At 41.1% G+C, this 18,216-nt stretch overlaps 1 protein-coding gene across 1 annotated transcript in view; it reads right to left on the bottom strand.

Annotated features, from left to right (window-relative positions):
- cntn6 (contactin 6) overlaps window positions 1-18,216 on the bottom strand; it is a gene marked incomplete at both ends in the record, with an annotated part of 61,999 nt that overhangs the window by 11,920 nt on the left and 31,863 nt on the right. Inside the window, 4 exons of the mRNA XM_080423464.1 lie at window positions 1,849-2,007; window positions 3,381-3,498; window positions 5,140-5,312; window positions 7,767-7,894. Of these exons, the coding sequence (XP_080279590.1) occupies window positions 1,849-2,007; window positions 3,381-3,498; window positions 5,140-5,312; window positions 7,767-7,894 (578 nt within the window). The remainder of the gene's footprint in view (window positions 1-1,848; window positions 2,008-3,380; window positions 3,499-5,139; window positions 5,313-7,766; window positions 7,895-18,216) is intronic.

Here is an 18,216-nt window from a genome sequence, read left to right as displayed (position 1 = left end):
AGCTCGTAGCGCGGCACTCGGTGCCGCGCTATGAGCTTGTATATCTGCTATTTTTGAATAGCCAAAGAAATCTTAAAATGACACAGATGCGTTCCTGGTCTTAATGGGTTAAAAAAAAATCTTCTTTCTAACACCACCAACTACTTTTTGGCAAAACAAAATCATCAACTCCTCTTCAAGTAGGTTTTACTCCATCTTCAATCCAAATTATATTCACACGTTTTCTTGTGAATAATAAATACAAACTGTCGAGGTTGCTGCAAAGTCAGTTTTATACAGAGTACTTTTGAAGGGGTGATATGTTTCTGTGTTAATATATAATATGTCAAAGAACAAAGAAACAAGAGACTTTTAGTCTTGGCTAAAGAAATTGATCAAATAAATTCATTTTGAAACAAGCTGTCCTCCTCCATTATTATGTTGCACTCCCTACCCTAGACAGGGGTCATAATAGTTACAAAGCTCTATAGTCTGTAAATAATCACTTCTACAAAGTGTTTGTTCAGTTACAAAGAGTCTCTCCTGAAATAAATGAAAACGAAAAAGTTTTGAGCATCTCTATTGCGCCTTTATCCAAAGACACCCAGACTTGGTTTTGGTCTTGAACCATATTTATCTCCACCAGGCCGGATATTGTGTTTTCCCCGTCTGTCCGTGTGTTTGTTTGTCTGTCCGTCTGTGAACAGCTAATCTCTGGCACCGCTTTACCGATCAGTGTGAAACTTGGCACACATCCTAGTAAGCTAAAGAATACTTCAGAATACCTCAGCCTCATTGTGGCGCTATAACAGGCCACTTCACGTTTTGGCCTATACACATGTCTTGAACCATAGGTTGTACAGTCAAAATGTTCCTTTTCTCTCTTGGATCATGATTCAATTCCCCATATAGGCCACGCCCATTTCTGCCTGAAAAGATTTTATATCGTTTTTGCTCCTATATTGGCCAAAATTCACGGAAATTGGTACACATTATATCTGTAGTCATGTGATTAGGAAGTATCTGTCAGAAATGTAAGATTCCATTCTGATTGCCTACGATCGGCTTCCCTCTTTTTTTTATGCCACAAATCATGACCAGATTTTCCGACTGCCATGAAACTTTTCACGCACACGCCCAGTAGACCAAGGAAGAACTTGCCACCCCACATTTTTCAAATCGGCCTCATGGTGGTGCAATAACAGATAAGATTCAAGTTTTGGCCTATATCTCTTGAATGTAGGTTATACAATCAAGTTTTCTTTCTCCCGGGATTCCTTTGGATCAGTACACATTATCGCTAGAGTCATGTCATCAAGATGTATCAGCCAGACGTTTCATATTCCATTCTGATTGACTTCTATTGACCAAAGTTTGCAGGCCCTGGGTAGCCAACCCGACCTGGTGGAGATCTGCACTCAGAGGAGCACACTTTTTATGTCACTCCTATAATGTATTAGGATCATATAGGTGTCTTTTAACCCTTATAATCATGCAGTACTCTAGGTAACAGTAGGTTACATACTGGGCAGATGGCATCCTAACACTACTCTCTCATTGCCTACTTACATTTATTTAATAATGCGAGTTATTTTCTTGAAAGCTTCAAAATAACATCATATTGTAGCACAAATAATTGTAGCACAAATAATTGTATCCTTCCACCAGTCTAAGGACGACACATGAAACTGTAGGCGTAGCAATAAAACCACCTTTCACATAATTCCCTAAAGACATACAGTACAGTGTTGCTGTGACATTTCTTACATTACACTATAATACTATGACAAACAAAAGTACTAGAAAGTACTAGCATAAATTGCTGTACCCAGTGAATGTTTTGAAGGTGACATTGGCGTGCTACAGTACCTGTTCGGACGTTTTGCCACCCTATGGAGAAGGGGGTTCTGGCCTGCAGCATGTACATGGTGACGGGGCTGTGGTTGTCAGGACCAGACCCCCAGGACAGCCGGACTGTGGTGTCGGTGATTCCGCTCACAAGCAGACTCTCTGGGGCACCGGGAGGCCCTATAGCCACACCCAGAGACAACAACAACAACAACACTCGTCAGGCTTTATGTTACCACAGCAGCACCGAAACAGCGAAATGCAATCAATCAAGGTTAGTTTCACGCATGGCAGGCCCCAAAGAAAAAGGCATTTAGCGCTTCATAACTCCGGCTAAATATGCATCAGCCCGATCACCGGAGAGAAAATGCACTGCCTGTTGGAGAAGAGGTGTCAAATTAATTAAGCGATATCACACAAGAGGCACGACGACTGTGATTCGGTCGTAGGCATGGGGCCACAGGCCGAGGGCCAAGCCTCCTCAAACAAGGACTCTAGTTTGAGGATGGTTAACCCTTTCAGACCGAGAACGCGTCTGTGTCATTTCTTTGGGCTATTCAAAAATATCAGATCTACAAGCTCATAGCGCGGCACCGAGTGCCGCGCTATGAGCTTGTAGGTCTGCTATTTTTTGAAAAAAATCGTGAAAAATTTATGCAAATCTTTGGATAGATGTATTTTTTAAAGCGAACATTTGTAACTCAAATCTTTGCTTCTGGGGGATTCTACAAATGTCTTCTAAATCCTAACAGTTTTTTGAAAAAACATATTTGCTATAATATCAGTGGTTCTCAAAAATGATATAGCCGTGGACCCCCATCTCAAAATGTTTTTTTTCCAGGGACCCCCAGAAGTTGTAAGAGAGTCAAAAATGTTCGCTTTAAAAATATATATTATTCAAAGATTTGCACACATTTTCACGATTTTTCAAAAATAGCAGATCTACAAGCTCATAGCGCGGCACTCGGTGCCGCGCTATGAGCTTGTAGATCTGCTATTTTTGAATAGCCAAATACATTCTTACAATGACTGAGATGCGTCCCAGGTCTTAAAGGGTTAACTGGTGCACTTGGCCGACAGCTACTCAGCGCAGTGTTTTGTCCGAACTCCATGCAGGCACTGACGGAATCTCCCGTCAGCGTATTGGGAGCCGAAAACTGTTGCCGTGTGTATATGGCATTCGTGATGTCGGTTGTGTCAGCAATTCTCTGCTGTCAATGTGCAAGTTTGACTATTGACAGCCATTTCTAGGTGGCCAAAAAAAATCTTACATCCCCTCTTCTCCCTTATTCGGAGAACCATGTTGACTGGATAGGACTGAATACAATTCCATGGCAATCCAGTCAAAACAGTAGTCTTCAAAATATCTTATTGGGGACCAAAGTGTTGGACTTTGCCATCCTTAGAGCCATCCCTGCTGCTAAAAAAAACCTACTCTACAGCTGTCTACAGAGACAGTTCTCATCTGAAGGGAGTTTCCGATAAACACACCAAGAACATTTAGTAGAAATGTGAAATGTTCAAAGTCCCTTCAAAAGAGCATACTACTGTACCTCTGACGATCAGGTCTGCTGCTGCTGAGACGGTGTCGACGTCAGTGTGCACCATACACACATATTTCCCAGAATGCTTCAGTTGAATGTTCCTCACCATCAGGTCACCAGCAGATCCCTAATGAGAAGAAGACATTATTTCATCACCGGCGGGTGACTATAGCTTACTTTGAATCACTGGTGCATTGCAGTGGGTCTTATATATAAGAGACTTTTGGCCTTTTGTAAGTCAAATAGCACAACGTTGCTCAATTTCTATGAGCCTTTTGTGTAAAAAAGAATGGCTCGCTGAAGTTTAACCCATTAAGACCGGGAACGCATCTGTGTGTCATTTTTGGATTTCTTTGGCTATTCAAAAATAGCAGATCTACAAGCTCATAGCGCGGCACCGAGTGCCGCGCTACGAGCTTGTAGATCTGCTATTTTTTGAAAAATCGTGTAAATTCGTGGCAAAATCTTGGATTATATATTTTTTAAAGCGAACATTTGTAAAATATTTAGTTCCAGGAACCCCCAGAAGCAAAGATATATTTTTTTTAATCTAATATTTTCACAACTTTTCTGGATTTTTCAAAAATAGCAGATCTACAAGCTCATAGCGCGGCACTCGGTGCCGCGCTATGAGCTTGTAGATCTGCTATTTTTGAAAAATCATGAAAGCTTGTATATTTGCTATTTTTGAATAGCCCAACGAAATCTAAAAAATTACACACAGTTGCGTTCCCGGTCTTAAAGAGTTAAAGGTGAAAGTGATGACGCTCAGTGTGATACAGGCGTTTTCAGCGTGTCTCCTAGAGAAGCATAAATCCTGTAATCAAGCAGGGTGGGTGACCGCTCCTTTGTTGGGGAGAGAGCTGTCAGATGATTTACTCACAAGATCACCTCTACACACTGGTGGAGATTTCATCTCTGTCTGCAGGTTTTTCACCTATAAAGCCTAGTCTCCTGTCATGACTGCCTGAAGTGTAGAAGTGTTTTATAGCACATGAGCTTATACGGATAGAAATCCCAACTTCAAATAGAATGTCCCAGTTTAGGGCCTTTCACAGTTTTGTCACAATTTCTGATTGTTTACAATACTCCTCCACTGCTCGACTTTGGGGAAGGCTCAAATCTGTGATGTTGAGGGGAAAAGGCCATTATAGTGTGTGTGTGTGTGTGTGTGTGTGTGTGTGTGTGTGTGTGTGTGTGTGTGTGTGTGTGTGTGTGTGTGTGTGTGTGTGTGTGTGTGTGTGTGTGTGTGTGTATATATATATATATATATATATTATTTTTTTTGGTAATAGCATCATGAGACTTATATACTGAATTGTTAGTTTAGGATTTGACAGAAATCTTGTACATGTGAGATCATGTCAGGCCACATCAGGGAATTATCAACTCGTATTATAAACTGTACAGTAGCTGGGCTCATTTAAAACAGCCCTAAAAACTCATCGTTCTGGAGGCAAAAAGAGGAGGTAGTACCAGTTTCCCGGTAGAGAGACAACCCCCCTCGCTTTTTTTTGATTTTTTTTTCAAGCTTTTTGCTTCTTTTTTTTTGTACATAGTGTTATTTTTTCTCTGTATTTTTATGTTGATATTTGAACTGTTTGGTTGCTACTATATATGTCTATGAAATGAATACCAAGGACCCCAACGGAAACAAGTCCGCAAGGACTTTTTTGGACGGACCTTTTAGACAAAAGTATCATAAATGTAACTGTGATGTTTTACATTATTTTTGGCTAATACAAATTGGAATCAATCAAGTACGTACCCCTCCAATCATCTCAAAATGATCCTGCCTGCTGAAATCAATGGGCTTGCCGTTGAAGAACCATTTGAAGACGGGATCCAGGGAGGAGTCGGTGAATACCTCGCATGGCAACACGATGCTTTGTCCCACTGTGGCATCCAAGCTCAGAGGAGGAACTATGATCCTGGTTGGCTCTGTTACATAATTGGGGCACGCACGCGCACGCGCACGCACACACACACACACACACACACACACACACACACACACACACACACACACACACACACACACACGCTGACAATTGGATGGGGGCACTGTCGATCGATGAGGAGATAAGACGCGCTTCTCAATAGCTTGTGTGCAGTTTTCATAACAAAACTACATTAACCACTTGAACCCCAGCGTCGGTATTGTGGGGGAAAGCTTTCGCTGAAAAATAGCAGAAAACAGAAAAGACACTAGTATTGAGCCCTGAGGGACTCTGGTTATACCCATATGGGGTTTAAGTGGATAAAACAACAGCAGCTGCTCTTTGTGTAATACACTCAATATAACTTGTATTTGGGAGGCTTCTTCCTTCATACGAGTTAACCCATTAAGGCCTGAGGTTCCGATTCTACACAATGTCTTCTAAATCCTATTTTCTTTTGGAAAGAAACGTATGTTTCTATATCAGTGGTTCTCAAACTTTTTCATGTCAAGGACCCCCAAAATGATATGTATTTGGCCGCGGACCCCCATCTCAAAATATGTTGTTCCAGGGAGCCCCCAGAAGCAAAGATTTGAGTTAAGAATGTTCGCTTTAAAACAATATATATTCAAAGATGTGCACACATCTTCAAGATTTTTCAAAAATAGCAGATCTACAAGCTCATAGCGCGGCACTCGGTGCCGCGCTATGAGCTTGTATATCTGCTATTTTCGAATAGCCAAAGAAATCAAAAAATGACACAGATGCGTCTTAATGGGTTAACAAATTAGACCGAAAATGCAGACAACAAGATGGAAAGAATCCCAAGACATTTACAAGCGAGGCCCAAAAGCCTTGGGCACGCTGGGGGTGACAGAACCCTAGAGGAGAACTGAAGAGGATAGGCAACCGGGAAGTTCTGAGCACTATTAGCAATGTTAACCCATCTGTGTCATTTAAAAAAAAATTGGGCTATTCAAAAATAGTATATATACAAGCTCATAGCGCTATGAGCTTGTAGATCTGCAATTTTTGAAAAAACTTGAAAATGTGTGCAAATCTTTGAATATATATATTCTTTTAAAGCAAACATTAACTCAAATCTTTGCTTCTGGGGGTCCCTGGAACAAAATATTTTGAGATGGGGGTCGGCTGCCAAATTCATATCATTTTGGGGGCCCTTGACATGAAAAAGTTTGATTACCACTGATATAGAAACATACGTTTTTCAGAAAACCGTTTAGGATTTAGAAGACATTTTGCAGAATTCGGAACCTCAGGCCTCAATGGGTTAAGTAAAATGTTGGTGAAACTCCCCTTGGGGATAAACAGTTTTATCTTACCTCGTACGCATTATTAGCTACAACATATTATTTATTGCTGCATGTGGCACTGTGTCAATGTAAAAAGTAGATAAGTAGAGAACATAATAAATCTTAATTTGTCTACTGTGGTAATGGAAGGTGTGGGGGAGAAGGCGTAATAAAGTGACCTCCACTTAACTTCCATCTGGAAGAGAACATTTTTGCCTAAAAATCCAACAATGAATAATTAAACACAGCGATCACAATGTCAACTCTAAAACGGGGAAAAAAAACATTTCTCTCTCTGTGTGAATAATCATCACCCATTATTTAAACATTCAAATCCAAAACTGCAAAAGCAGCTCTTTTTCAAATTAAAATGTTGGTGGCAAAAAAAAGAAAGGAAGAAAAAGACAGAAAGAAAGATCTTCTCTCAGTAATATAGATGCCAACGGTTGGGGCCCCACTCTGCAGTCTGGACCATAACTCACAGCTGACAAAACCATGGATGACTTATATTTCTGTCAAACCAGCAGGAACATAATATGACTATATATTTTATTATCAATTTCATGCTTGGGTTAGTATTTTCTCCCCCCCCTTAATCCATTAAGATCGGGAAGGCATGTGTGTCATTTTAAGATTTCTTTGTGCCGCGCTATGAGCTTGTAGATCTGCTATTTTTGAAAAAAAATCTTTGAATATACCGGTATATTTTTTAAAGCGAACATTTGTAACTCAAATCCTTGCTTCTGGGGATTCAACAAATGTCTGTCTTTCAAATTATGTTTGAAAACAAATATTTTGCTATGATCTGTGGTTCTCAAACTTTTTCATGTCAAGGACCCCCAAAATTATATGTATTTGGCCACAGACCCCCATCTCAAAATAGGTTGTTCCAGGGACCCCCAGTGAAGCAAAGATTTGAGTTACAAATGTTCGCTTTGAAAATATATATATTCAAAGAAATCTAGATTTAAAAAATTTTTACAGATCTACAAGTTCATAGCTATGAGCTTGTATATCTGCAATTTTTTAATAGCCAAAGAAATAAAAAATACGACACAGATGCGTTCCCGGTCTTTAATGGGTTAACAAAGGTTTAAACCATCTGCTTAAATGGTAGTAAAACCTTGCGGGCAGAAAAGTACCTTTCACCACCAGCGAGCCCGTGCTGCTGGACGTCCCGAACTGGTTCCTGGCCACGCAGGTGTACCTCCCCGCGTCCGTCTGACTGATGTTGGTGATACGCAGGGTGCCGTCGTCCATGATGGTCTGTCTGGAGAGATCGAGAAAAAAAAACAGAAACCATCACACATGATTCAATATCACAGCCACTAAGCAATCAGCTCCACAGTAAAAATCCCTAGTGTTAATTTAACACTGAGGAGGTGTACAAATTGAACAAAATGGACCCTTAGGGCATTGGTTCTCAAAGTGGGGTCCTTGAGGGAGTTCCAGGGGGTCCCCAGCTAAATGATAGATAGTTAGGAACCATATGGACCCTTATGGTTCTGTAACTCTGAGAGTGTACACATGGAACCAAATGGACCCTCACGGGTCCATTTGGTTCCATTTGTACACTCTCAGAGTTAAATTAACATTGATTTTACAATATAAATTGGGGTCCCAGAGATAGAAATGCCATTAAATGGGGGTCCGTAGCCTAAAGCATGTCAAACTGGGGGGGTCCTTGAAATTAAAATGGTTGAGAATCACTGCTAGAGCCGTAAAAATCTTCTCTTATGGGGGTCCCTGGCATATCTTTTCAAATGGGGGTCTAATAAGTGTCAATTTGGGGGTCCTTGACATGAAAAAGTTTGAGAACCACTGCCTTAGGGCACGGTCACCCCGAAGTTTAATTCTACCTATGAGGGCGGATACTGCCAATGCTTTTCAATGGGAACAGAGCGTTTCTTTGCAGGAATCCGCAAATGGCAACAAAACCGCTCCGTTCCCATTGAAAAGCATTAGGCAGAATCCGCCACTCATATTTAGAATTAAACTTTGGTGTGCCCTTATTGGTCCATTTAGTTACATTTATACACTCAGTGTAAAATGAACACTGAGGATTTAACTGCACGCTTTGTTCTTTAATTGAAGAAACCGGGCAGGATGATATTAATTACATTCACAGCTTTTTAACTTTTTCCCCCTGATTTATTTGAATGGCCGCTTCAGAGACACCATCTTCAACAGAAGCACGTTTGCACACATAACATAATTGTCATTGTCTGAGCACAACATATTTGCATGGAATTGACACAGGGCCGGATCTAGGCATGGGCAAGGGGGGGCAATGCCCCCCCAAATGCCCTGACTGCCCCCCCAAAAAAACAATAGGAAGCAGTAATACACAAACAGCCGAAAAAACTGAAAACATTTTTTTTTATAGGTCTAACTGTGCCAAAATGCATATTTTCCTATGCATATTTTCCTACGCATTTGGGGGGTTTGGGGCCCCCGAAAACCCCCCAAATGGTTTTGGGCCCCCCCCCAAAAAAAATCTACGCCGCGCTTTGCGCGGCGCCAAGGAAGCCGCCCCCCCAGCATTTATTAATGCCCCCCCCAGTTAATAATTTCTGTATCCGGCCCTGAATTGACAGCACAAAAGCTTGAATGTTTCTAATAATTGGATACACAGCGGTAGACAATCTCCAGTATAAGGACAGAACTACTGTACAGTGCGCTGTAGAGAGAGAGCATTTGAATGGAATATTCACCAGTGGCTTCATCATTCTACAGTACAGAGTCACTATCAACACAGTAAAAGACCTCCCTGAAAGGTAATAAACTGAGATAGTCAGATCTCACTGAAAAGCACTCTCTGGTCCCCAGGAAGGGAGGTTTTGTGGGGATTGAGATGTCGAATCTAATGGAACAGTGCATAACTGCAAAGCTGCACTCAAAACAGTAACGCACGTTGACCTCATTGTTATAATGTACAATGCATCATATTGTTTCTTCCCTCCTGTTTCCTGCTATGAAGGGATTCATCCTGTGGAAATGTAGTAAAAGAGACTAAATGAGATAGCGCTTTGTTCAAGTGTGAAAAACAAAGGAAGAACCAGCAGGCATTTCACTGGATGGCAACGTAATCTATATTCCAGAAGCAGCAGCAAGCAAGTACATGAAGACTTATTTTGGCACGCTGTTTTCAAAAAAGACAAGTGAGAAAGCATGTGAACATATGCATAAATGATGCAGATATAATGCGTTCGTATGTGACCTTTGGACTGCGGCGAATCAAACACAAACGCTGCAAGCTATGAGCAGCCAGCTTAGAAATCAAACAATTTCCCTTTAGCTGCTCCTCAGAATATATATGTATTCACTCGGGCCTGAGCGGAGACCCAGAGAGCATGTCTGACACTGGGGTGCTTTGCACTGATTTATTGACAAAAATATCAAACGCTGAGTGATGGAGGCGCACTGAGAACATGACCTGCGGGGCAATGAGCTGCAAAACAAATAGAAACGTAAAGAACTATCTGCTTTGGCGGACAAATCCCCGTTCCACCAACGAGCGTTTCTATTCTCGTCCGGACGCACTGCCTGTGTAATCACTTCTTTCTCCTTTTCCCCATGACCAACCCTTGGAAAAATATGATAACTAATCAATCCCACATCGCTCACATGTTGAGGAAGGTCCACTGAGTTACGGAAAGCCTATGGAGACGTGGCGGCACATATTGATTTGAGACACAAGTCCAAAAGGGTGGGGAAACTGGTGAGAATGACAAGTCATAGCACAATGCTGTCTGTTAACACTAAAACAGACAGCGTAGTCTGTGTGTTGCAAGGGTGTTAAATATATAAGGATGTTGAACTGTGAATGACGCAGCTCCTTCACTTCTGATTCATTCATTTGCATTTTAACTATCTATATACACACGACACGCCTTGACTCTTTTTTCCCCCACTAATGGGTAGGTTTCTTCACTAAATTCTTCAAATTTGTGAAAAGTTTCTGATGCATTTTTTCTACTCTTTTTCTCTGCTTTTTCTCAGCAGTCATGTGACAATAAGCATAAAAAAAATCACACCCAGTAAGCGGTGCCTACTCTGTTTGATGAGTGTGTGCTGTCATTCAGTTGGTACAAATCTATTTGATGTGTGGGCGCTGGCATTCAGACTGGTATTGAGGCGGTACTATAAGAGTATTTGTGCTTTTTTTATCGACTTTTAAGTATTTATACTCATTTTAACCATGTTTAAGTATTTTTACTCATTTGAAGTACTACTGAGTATTTTTACTCAATGTATTTACTTGAAAGTATTTTTAATCACTTTACTAACTTAAAAGTATTTTTTACTCATTTTTACAACTTTTAAGTATTTTTACTCTTTTTATCAACTTTTAAGTATCTTTATTGTTTTTATCAACTTTTAAGTATTTTTACTATTTTTTTCAACTTTTAAGTATTTTTTACTCATTATGAGTACTTAAAAGTATTTTTACTCAATTTAAGTACTCTGAGGTATTTTTACTCAAGGTATTTACTTTTAAATATTTGTACTCACTTTATTTACTTTTAATATTTTTTTACTCACATTGTAGATCGGTCGTTTTAGTGTGTGTGTGTGTGTGTGTGTGTGTGTGGTTGGGTGTGTGTGTGTGTGTGTGTGTGTGCGTGCGTGCACACACGCGGGCCAGTCTGTGTGTGTGCATGTCTTTAAGTGGCGCATGTGTTGCAAAGGTGCGCCTCGCAGGACCGTATGTTCTGTGTGTGTGTGTGTGTGTGTGTGTGTGTGTGTGTGTGTGTGTGTGTGTGTGTGTGTGTGTGTGTGTGTGTGTGTGTGTGCGTACGCACGCACGTTTGCAGTGCTGGCTTGTGTGTGTGTGTTTGTTTGTGTGCATGTCTTGAAGTGGCGCATGGGTTGCATCTTTGCCGTCCGCAAACGGACGGACGGACGGACGGACAGACAGACATACACACACGGTCAAATGTAGAGCGGCTGGCACCGCTAAAAAAAACATATCATAAACACAATGTCCAATCAACCCCAAACTTGAATTGCACGGCATCTACACCTCCAAAAGCACTTTCACTTCTGACCATAAGGGGCACCAAAGATATTTAACCATATATCATATAATTAAAGCAATACAAGGTAGGTCCAAAAATAACGATTTTTAGCAACCTGGTCACTACCGTCATTGCAGGTCTTTAGCTGAGTACTGCATTACCCAGAATTCCATTTGTTTTCACCGGAAGGCGGAAGCGTTTCAGTTGTTTTATACTATCTGCGGATCGTTTCTCTTAGCCAGTGGAGCTTTAACTTTAGTTTTTTTAAAAACCTTACCTAGTATAACTTTAAGCTATTTGTCCCTGCAAATTCCTTGGGTCTCAACAGCTGCAACCCATGACTTACGTCGGGGCAGCCTCACTTTGCTAAATCTTTTGTATTACTGATCAGCTGCCTGCTCTTACTACTTATTGCTACTATTTGTATGTCAATTTGGACAGACATGGGGGCCGCTGTCATTTACATTCCCGGCCTGATTTGTGTTCCGAGTCTGGCTATGTGCAAACATAATTGACACAAGGCATTAACGATTAGCATCCATACAAGCACACAACTCCAAAACATTGTCATCACATGCACCACAAGAGACAACAATGAAGGGAGGTTGTAGTTGGGTCATCTGTGGCACTTCCGTGACCGTGGAGAGCGAAGGTCCGTTTCTCAATGGATTTGTCATCTAGGAGGGTTATTAAACAAATTTAGCCGGGGTGTATTTTAAAAAGGGGCAGGGAAAATTTGTGAGAGACCAAAATCGAAAATGGCTGCCGTGAAAATGAACTTTTTAATGGTTTGACCTACAAAGATGCACAATACATGGTTTCAGAGCTTATTTTGGTCAAGGAATACATATTTGGTGTTTTTATAATGATTTGACCTATTGTTGACCTTCAAATGCAAGATGGCTGCCAATTATGAGCTCCAAAAGGTTTTTCTTTCAAAATCGTCACAGAGCCCTCTTATTAGGCTCTAATGAAAGCTCTGCTCATGATGAGTTGAATAATATACAGTATAAGTACACAGAAGTAATCTCTGTGGTCAATAAAGTCAATGTTTGTGTGTAAACAACAGTTACTGATTTGCAGTTTCCCATTAAATAGTGTACTGTGTGTAGGCTACTGAGAATATGGTGTCCAGTTCATCCCATCACATTTTCATAATGAACCAAAAATAAATTAGCACTATAGCCCAACATAAAATAGTATTCTGTATTCAAAGCTAGAAAGGTTAGTTGCTTGAGGTGAATTTAAATGTCAACTCATTTGTCACCCTTATTTTGTAGTATTGCTCCCAGTGTTTCCTGTCTGCCTAGTTACTTTTACCTGCCTTGTCTAACCAGTCTTGTGATTTTGTCAGTGTTTCCACCTGTGTCCTCCTAGTCCCCCAGCCTATCCCAGTGTTGATTGTCTGTTGAGTTCACCTGTGTCCTATTAATCCCTGTCTATTTAGTCCCTGTGCTTGCACTGTGTTCTTGTTGGTCTGTAGACCTTTGTCAAGTGAGGTTGTTAGTCCTTATTTTTTGTGCTCAAGAATCTTGAACATTTGATTTTGGATAAGAAACTCTCTCCAGAGCAGGATGCACCGCACGCCCCATCTGTAGTGCTTTCCTCGTAGTGCTTGGTCTACCAACCCCTCCACTACTACCCCCGCTGTAACCAGAGTGTCTGCCACTCCAGAGCCATTCAATACGCTTGTAGATGGCATAGATGTAGTGTAGGACATCAGCTGGTGGAAAGGGATGAGGATTGGGTGGATGTCCTTGAACATTTCTGGATTCTCCTTCTTGAGCTGAGTGAGCATCTTGTAGATGCAGGTAACCAACAAGAAAGGAGAATGGAATATTCTTCTGCCGCATGGCCTCCACATGTTTCTCCATGATGTCATTCACCACTGCTTGAAGGTTCATTGTATGTTGTGTGGTAATAAGGCTTGCTCTTGTTCGGTGGTGGATGACAGCAGGACTGGGCGTGATCTTGTACCATGATTGTCTACACGAGACAGTGCATGTATCACAGAGCGATAGTAAAGATCTGGTAGACACTCTGCACAAGAGCGGTGTCTGCATCAGCTATGCAGATACACTGCTCCTCTATGACCATTGGGCTCTGATGGATGTGGAGGCATCAGCAACCTGCCCACAGGAGATCGCAGACAGCAAGCCAGCTATTGTGATCATCGACAATGACGACTTCAAGATTGACACTATGACAGGTGACTCTACAGGAGTCCATCGAACAAATGTCATGTACATACAGCCAGAGAGCTATGAAAAGAAACCAGGCGAAGAGACTGCTGAAAAGCTCACCAAGAAGAAGGAAATCTCTGCACATCTAAAGCAGAAGTGTGCAGAACTGACAAAGGTTTGCCAGTACAGATGCCCCCCTGGTAGCAAGAGTGAGCCACCTGCTCGTCCCAGGGTAGATCCACCAGTGAATGGGTCAGCTCCGCAGCGCGCTCGCTCTGTCATGCACTGTCTCGTGTAGACAATCATGGCACAAGACCACCACCTGAAGACCAGCAAGTTCCAGGATACAGTGGTGCCCAGTCCTGCTGTCATCCACCACCCAACAAGAGCAAACCTTATTACCACAGAACATACAATGAACCTCCAAGCAAGTCAGTGGTGAATGACATAATGGTGAAACATGTGGAGGCCATGCGGCAGAAGAATATTCCATTCTCCTTTCTTGTTGGTGACCTGCACCTACAAGACGCTCACTCAGCTCAAGGCGGAGAATCCAGAAATGTTCAAGGACATCCTCCCAATCCTCATAACTGTCCACCAGCTGATGTCCTATACTACATCTATGCCATCTACAAGCGATTCAAGGGCTCTGGAATGGCAGACACTCCAAGACAAGTCCAAGATTCTTGGGCACAAGGACTAACAACCTCACATGACAAAGGTCTACAGACCAACAAGAACACAGGGCAAGCACAGGGCTTAAATAGACAGGGATTAATAGGACACAGGTGAACTCAACAGACAATCAACACTAGGATAGGCTGGGGGACTAGGAGGACACAGGTGGAAACACTGACAAAATCACAAGACTGGTTAGACAAGGCAGGTAAAAGTAACTAGGCAGACAGGAAACACTGGGAGCAATACTACAAAATAAGGGTGACAAATGAGTTGACATTTAAATTCACCTCAAGCAACTAACCTTTCTAGCTTTGCATACAGAATACTATTTTATTTTATAGTGCTATAGTGCTAATTTATTTTTGGTTCATTATGAAAATGTGATGGGATGAACTGGACACCATATTCTCAGTAGTCTACACTATTTAATGGGAAACTGCAACTCAGTAACTGTTGTTTACACACAAACATTGACTTTATTGACCTCAGATATTACTTCTGTGTACTTATACTGTATATTATTCAACTCATCATGAGCAGAGCTTTCATTAGAGCCTAATAAGAGGGCTCTGTGACGATTTTGAAAGAAAAACCTTTTGGAGCTCATAATTGGCAGCCATCTTGCATTTGAAGGTCAACAATAGGTCAAATCATTATAAAAACACCAAATATGTATTCCTTGACCAAAATAAGCTCTGAAACCATGTACTGTATCTTTGTAGGTCAAACCATTAAAAAGTTCATTTTCACGGCAGCCATTTTGGATTTTGGTCTCTCACAAATTTTCCCCGCCCCTTTTAAAAATACACCCCGGCTAAATTTGTTTAATAACCCTCCTAGATGACAAATCCATTGAGAAACGGACCTTCGCTCTCCACGGTCACGGAAGTGCCACAGATGACCCAACTATTGGGGCTTTCCTCCTGGCGGAGGTTTGCACTCCACTGAACGCACCTTTCCATTTTGGATCTAAGTCAAGCTTTGAAAAGAAAGAAAAGACAGAAAAGATGTAACGTGCAGCAGACAAAAACATTACACCTGTGGAGAACCCGGAGTACACATTTTCCACTTATGAAATGGACTGCTATAATTACATTTGGGAAAGCGTGTGTGTCTGCGTGTGTGCGTTTGGAAGTTCACAGCATGCCCAGTAGTAACACCTAATTGGTCTCTGGTACAAGCAATCATTATAATGTTGGTTTGAGGGTGACATTCATAATAATGGTGCCATCTGTGTTATTAACATACAGTATGTGTCTGCTTTCAATGTAAGATCCCATTCATCACAACAAATTAATATCTTAGTTGACAAAGGAGACTTATTATACTAATATTATATATATTTTTTAATTAACTTAATGAGGTATTGTCTTCACATGTTTTGACTCAATAAAGTATTAAAAAAAAGAAAAAAAAGAAGACTTATATTGGGAGCGTTTCAGCAACTTGGGAGCTGCCAAGACAGAACATTGTTCTTTCCCTCCAGTGCTAACAATGGGTGCAATCTGCATTACCTGTGATGTGGTTGGGTGCAGTCAATTTGCCATAATTATTGTCATTTTCACAGTATGAATTCAAGCCATACTGAAGGACAGGCACTGACGTGTATATCTAGTGACCTGTTGCTGTTTTCCATGTGAAGCTTTACTTCAGCATCACCATTGTCAGAATAGAAATAAGAAAATGTGATGGTTTTTCTTGTTCTTATTTTCTCGCCAACGACAATGACAGAAATTGCTAGTATAACTATACCAGTATTCACCCCATCATCGATGTTTATTATCCAGATTTAGTCTTTGCGCATTCAAAGACAGAAATGTTTACCAAATAAATAGGTTATAGACAGTGAACATCAATATACTGCAACTGCTAGATAATGAGAATCACTTCGATGATCATTTGGCATGCTATTTATAAAGGAACATATGGGCTATGGGCATTTGGATGTTCTATCCAAATATCATTCTGCAATTAGATAGCATGGCAATATGTCAAATATACACATACTGAAACTTATGTTTAAAGGCAATCAGCTTAAAGGCCGAAAGTTGCATTTCAATGCAATATGGGATTCTTCATCCAATATGATTTTGGAATTCGTCTTATCTGAGGGAGGGGATTTTAAAATGCATATATTTGAAACAGCCTGGAAACGTGGTCATGTGCTCCTTGAATACTGAACACACTCACTGCTGGCTAAAACAAGGCTCAAGGAAAATGAAAGTGCATGACACTCTAATGATTTCTGCATGCACACAATTTGCACAGCGCCCAATAACTGCTTATGCACGTCAATCCTTTTCAGCATCGAGGTTATTGTTTATTATCCTATAAAGTTATAGCTAATGCCCAATCATAATGGCTAGTCCTAATGCATCTGACTGGGCTCTATTTGTAACGTGTTATGAAGAAATATTGCTGTCTTCGAAGCGTTTTCAGCGTTGCAGTTGAACACACACAGTGCAAACACTGGTGTACTGAGAGAAAAATAACATCTGGGCGTTTGACTATGATGGATGGCTGTTGGGGAAAATTTGACTATTAAATATTTCTATTTACCAGAGCTGCTTTGAAGTCTTTTGGCACAAGTATCAAGTTAAGTCTCAAGTCTATAATGACAAGTTTCAAGTCAAGTGAGGATGCACACAATCCTCTTCAATTGACAGACTTTAAGGTACAGTAGGGCACCCTATGGTTTTTTGGTAAAATAGTGTTTGAGAATGAGAATGACAGCGTTACGATGAGGTCACAGACAAGTTATTAAGATCTCAGGCCACACTACACAAACATGGCCAACACAAACTTTACCAGTGAACATTATTGATATTATTTTGTGATTTATTATTCACACATATTTCTCTTATCATAGAACACCCGATTAAAATGGTACAGTAAATAGGTAAAAAAGATAATAAAACTAGAAAAAGTGCTCCTCGGAGCACAGGTCTCCGCTAGGTCAGGTAGGTTATTGTGGCCTCCTGGTGGCGCTATAACAGGCCAATGTGAAAAGGATGCCATTTATTCTTAGGTCGTTCACGGCAATCGGACACTGCATTCATGATTTGAGGCATTTTGTTCCAAAAATGTGTTTTGCTAAATTAGACCTGCTGGTGGCGCTATAACAGGCCAATGTGAAAAAGGGTGGCATTTCTTCCTTGGCCTAGTGGGAATGTGTTTGTGAAATTACACGGAAATCGCAAGCTGCGTTCATGATTTGAGGCATTTTGTTCAAAACGGACCAATCCTGCAAATTTTGGAAGCCAACCTTAGCCAATGAGGATGGAATATGGGACAGATCCGTGTTGATCACATGACTATAGAGATACTGTGTACCGATTTGCATGACGTTTGGATAAAATCTGTAGGAGTAATGTAAAAAAAGGTGGCGCTATAACAGGCCCATGTGAAAAATTTGAGGCAGAGGTTCTGAATTGGCATCCAGGGAGTGTGTGTGCACAGTTTCGCAGCGACCGGGCCAACGGTGCCAGAGATTAGCTGCTAACACACGGACAGGACACACGGACGGACGGACACACACACGGACGGACGGACGGAGGGTAAAACATACTCTCTCGCCATGCCTTTCGGCCTGGCGGAGACAAAAACACAAACAACAGTAGGTCTGTTGGAGAGCAATTCCCTTGAAGAACATTGTTTGGCACAATTTAACTTTGGTTAATAGTTGCTCCGCTGAAAAATAAATACGT

The sequence above is a fragment of the Gymnoscopelus braueri genome (genome assembly GCF_963280865.1).
Source record: "Gymnoscopelus braueri genome assembly, chromosome: 3".
Taxonomy (NCBI): domain Eukaryota; kingdom Metazoa; phylum Chordata; class Actinopteri; order Myctophiformes; family Myctophidae; genus Gymnoscopelus; species Gymnoscopelus braueri.
The sequence above is the reverse complement of the archived record's forward strand: the minus strand, read 5'-3'. Positions and strand labels throughout refer to the sequence as shown.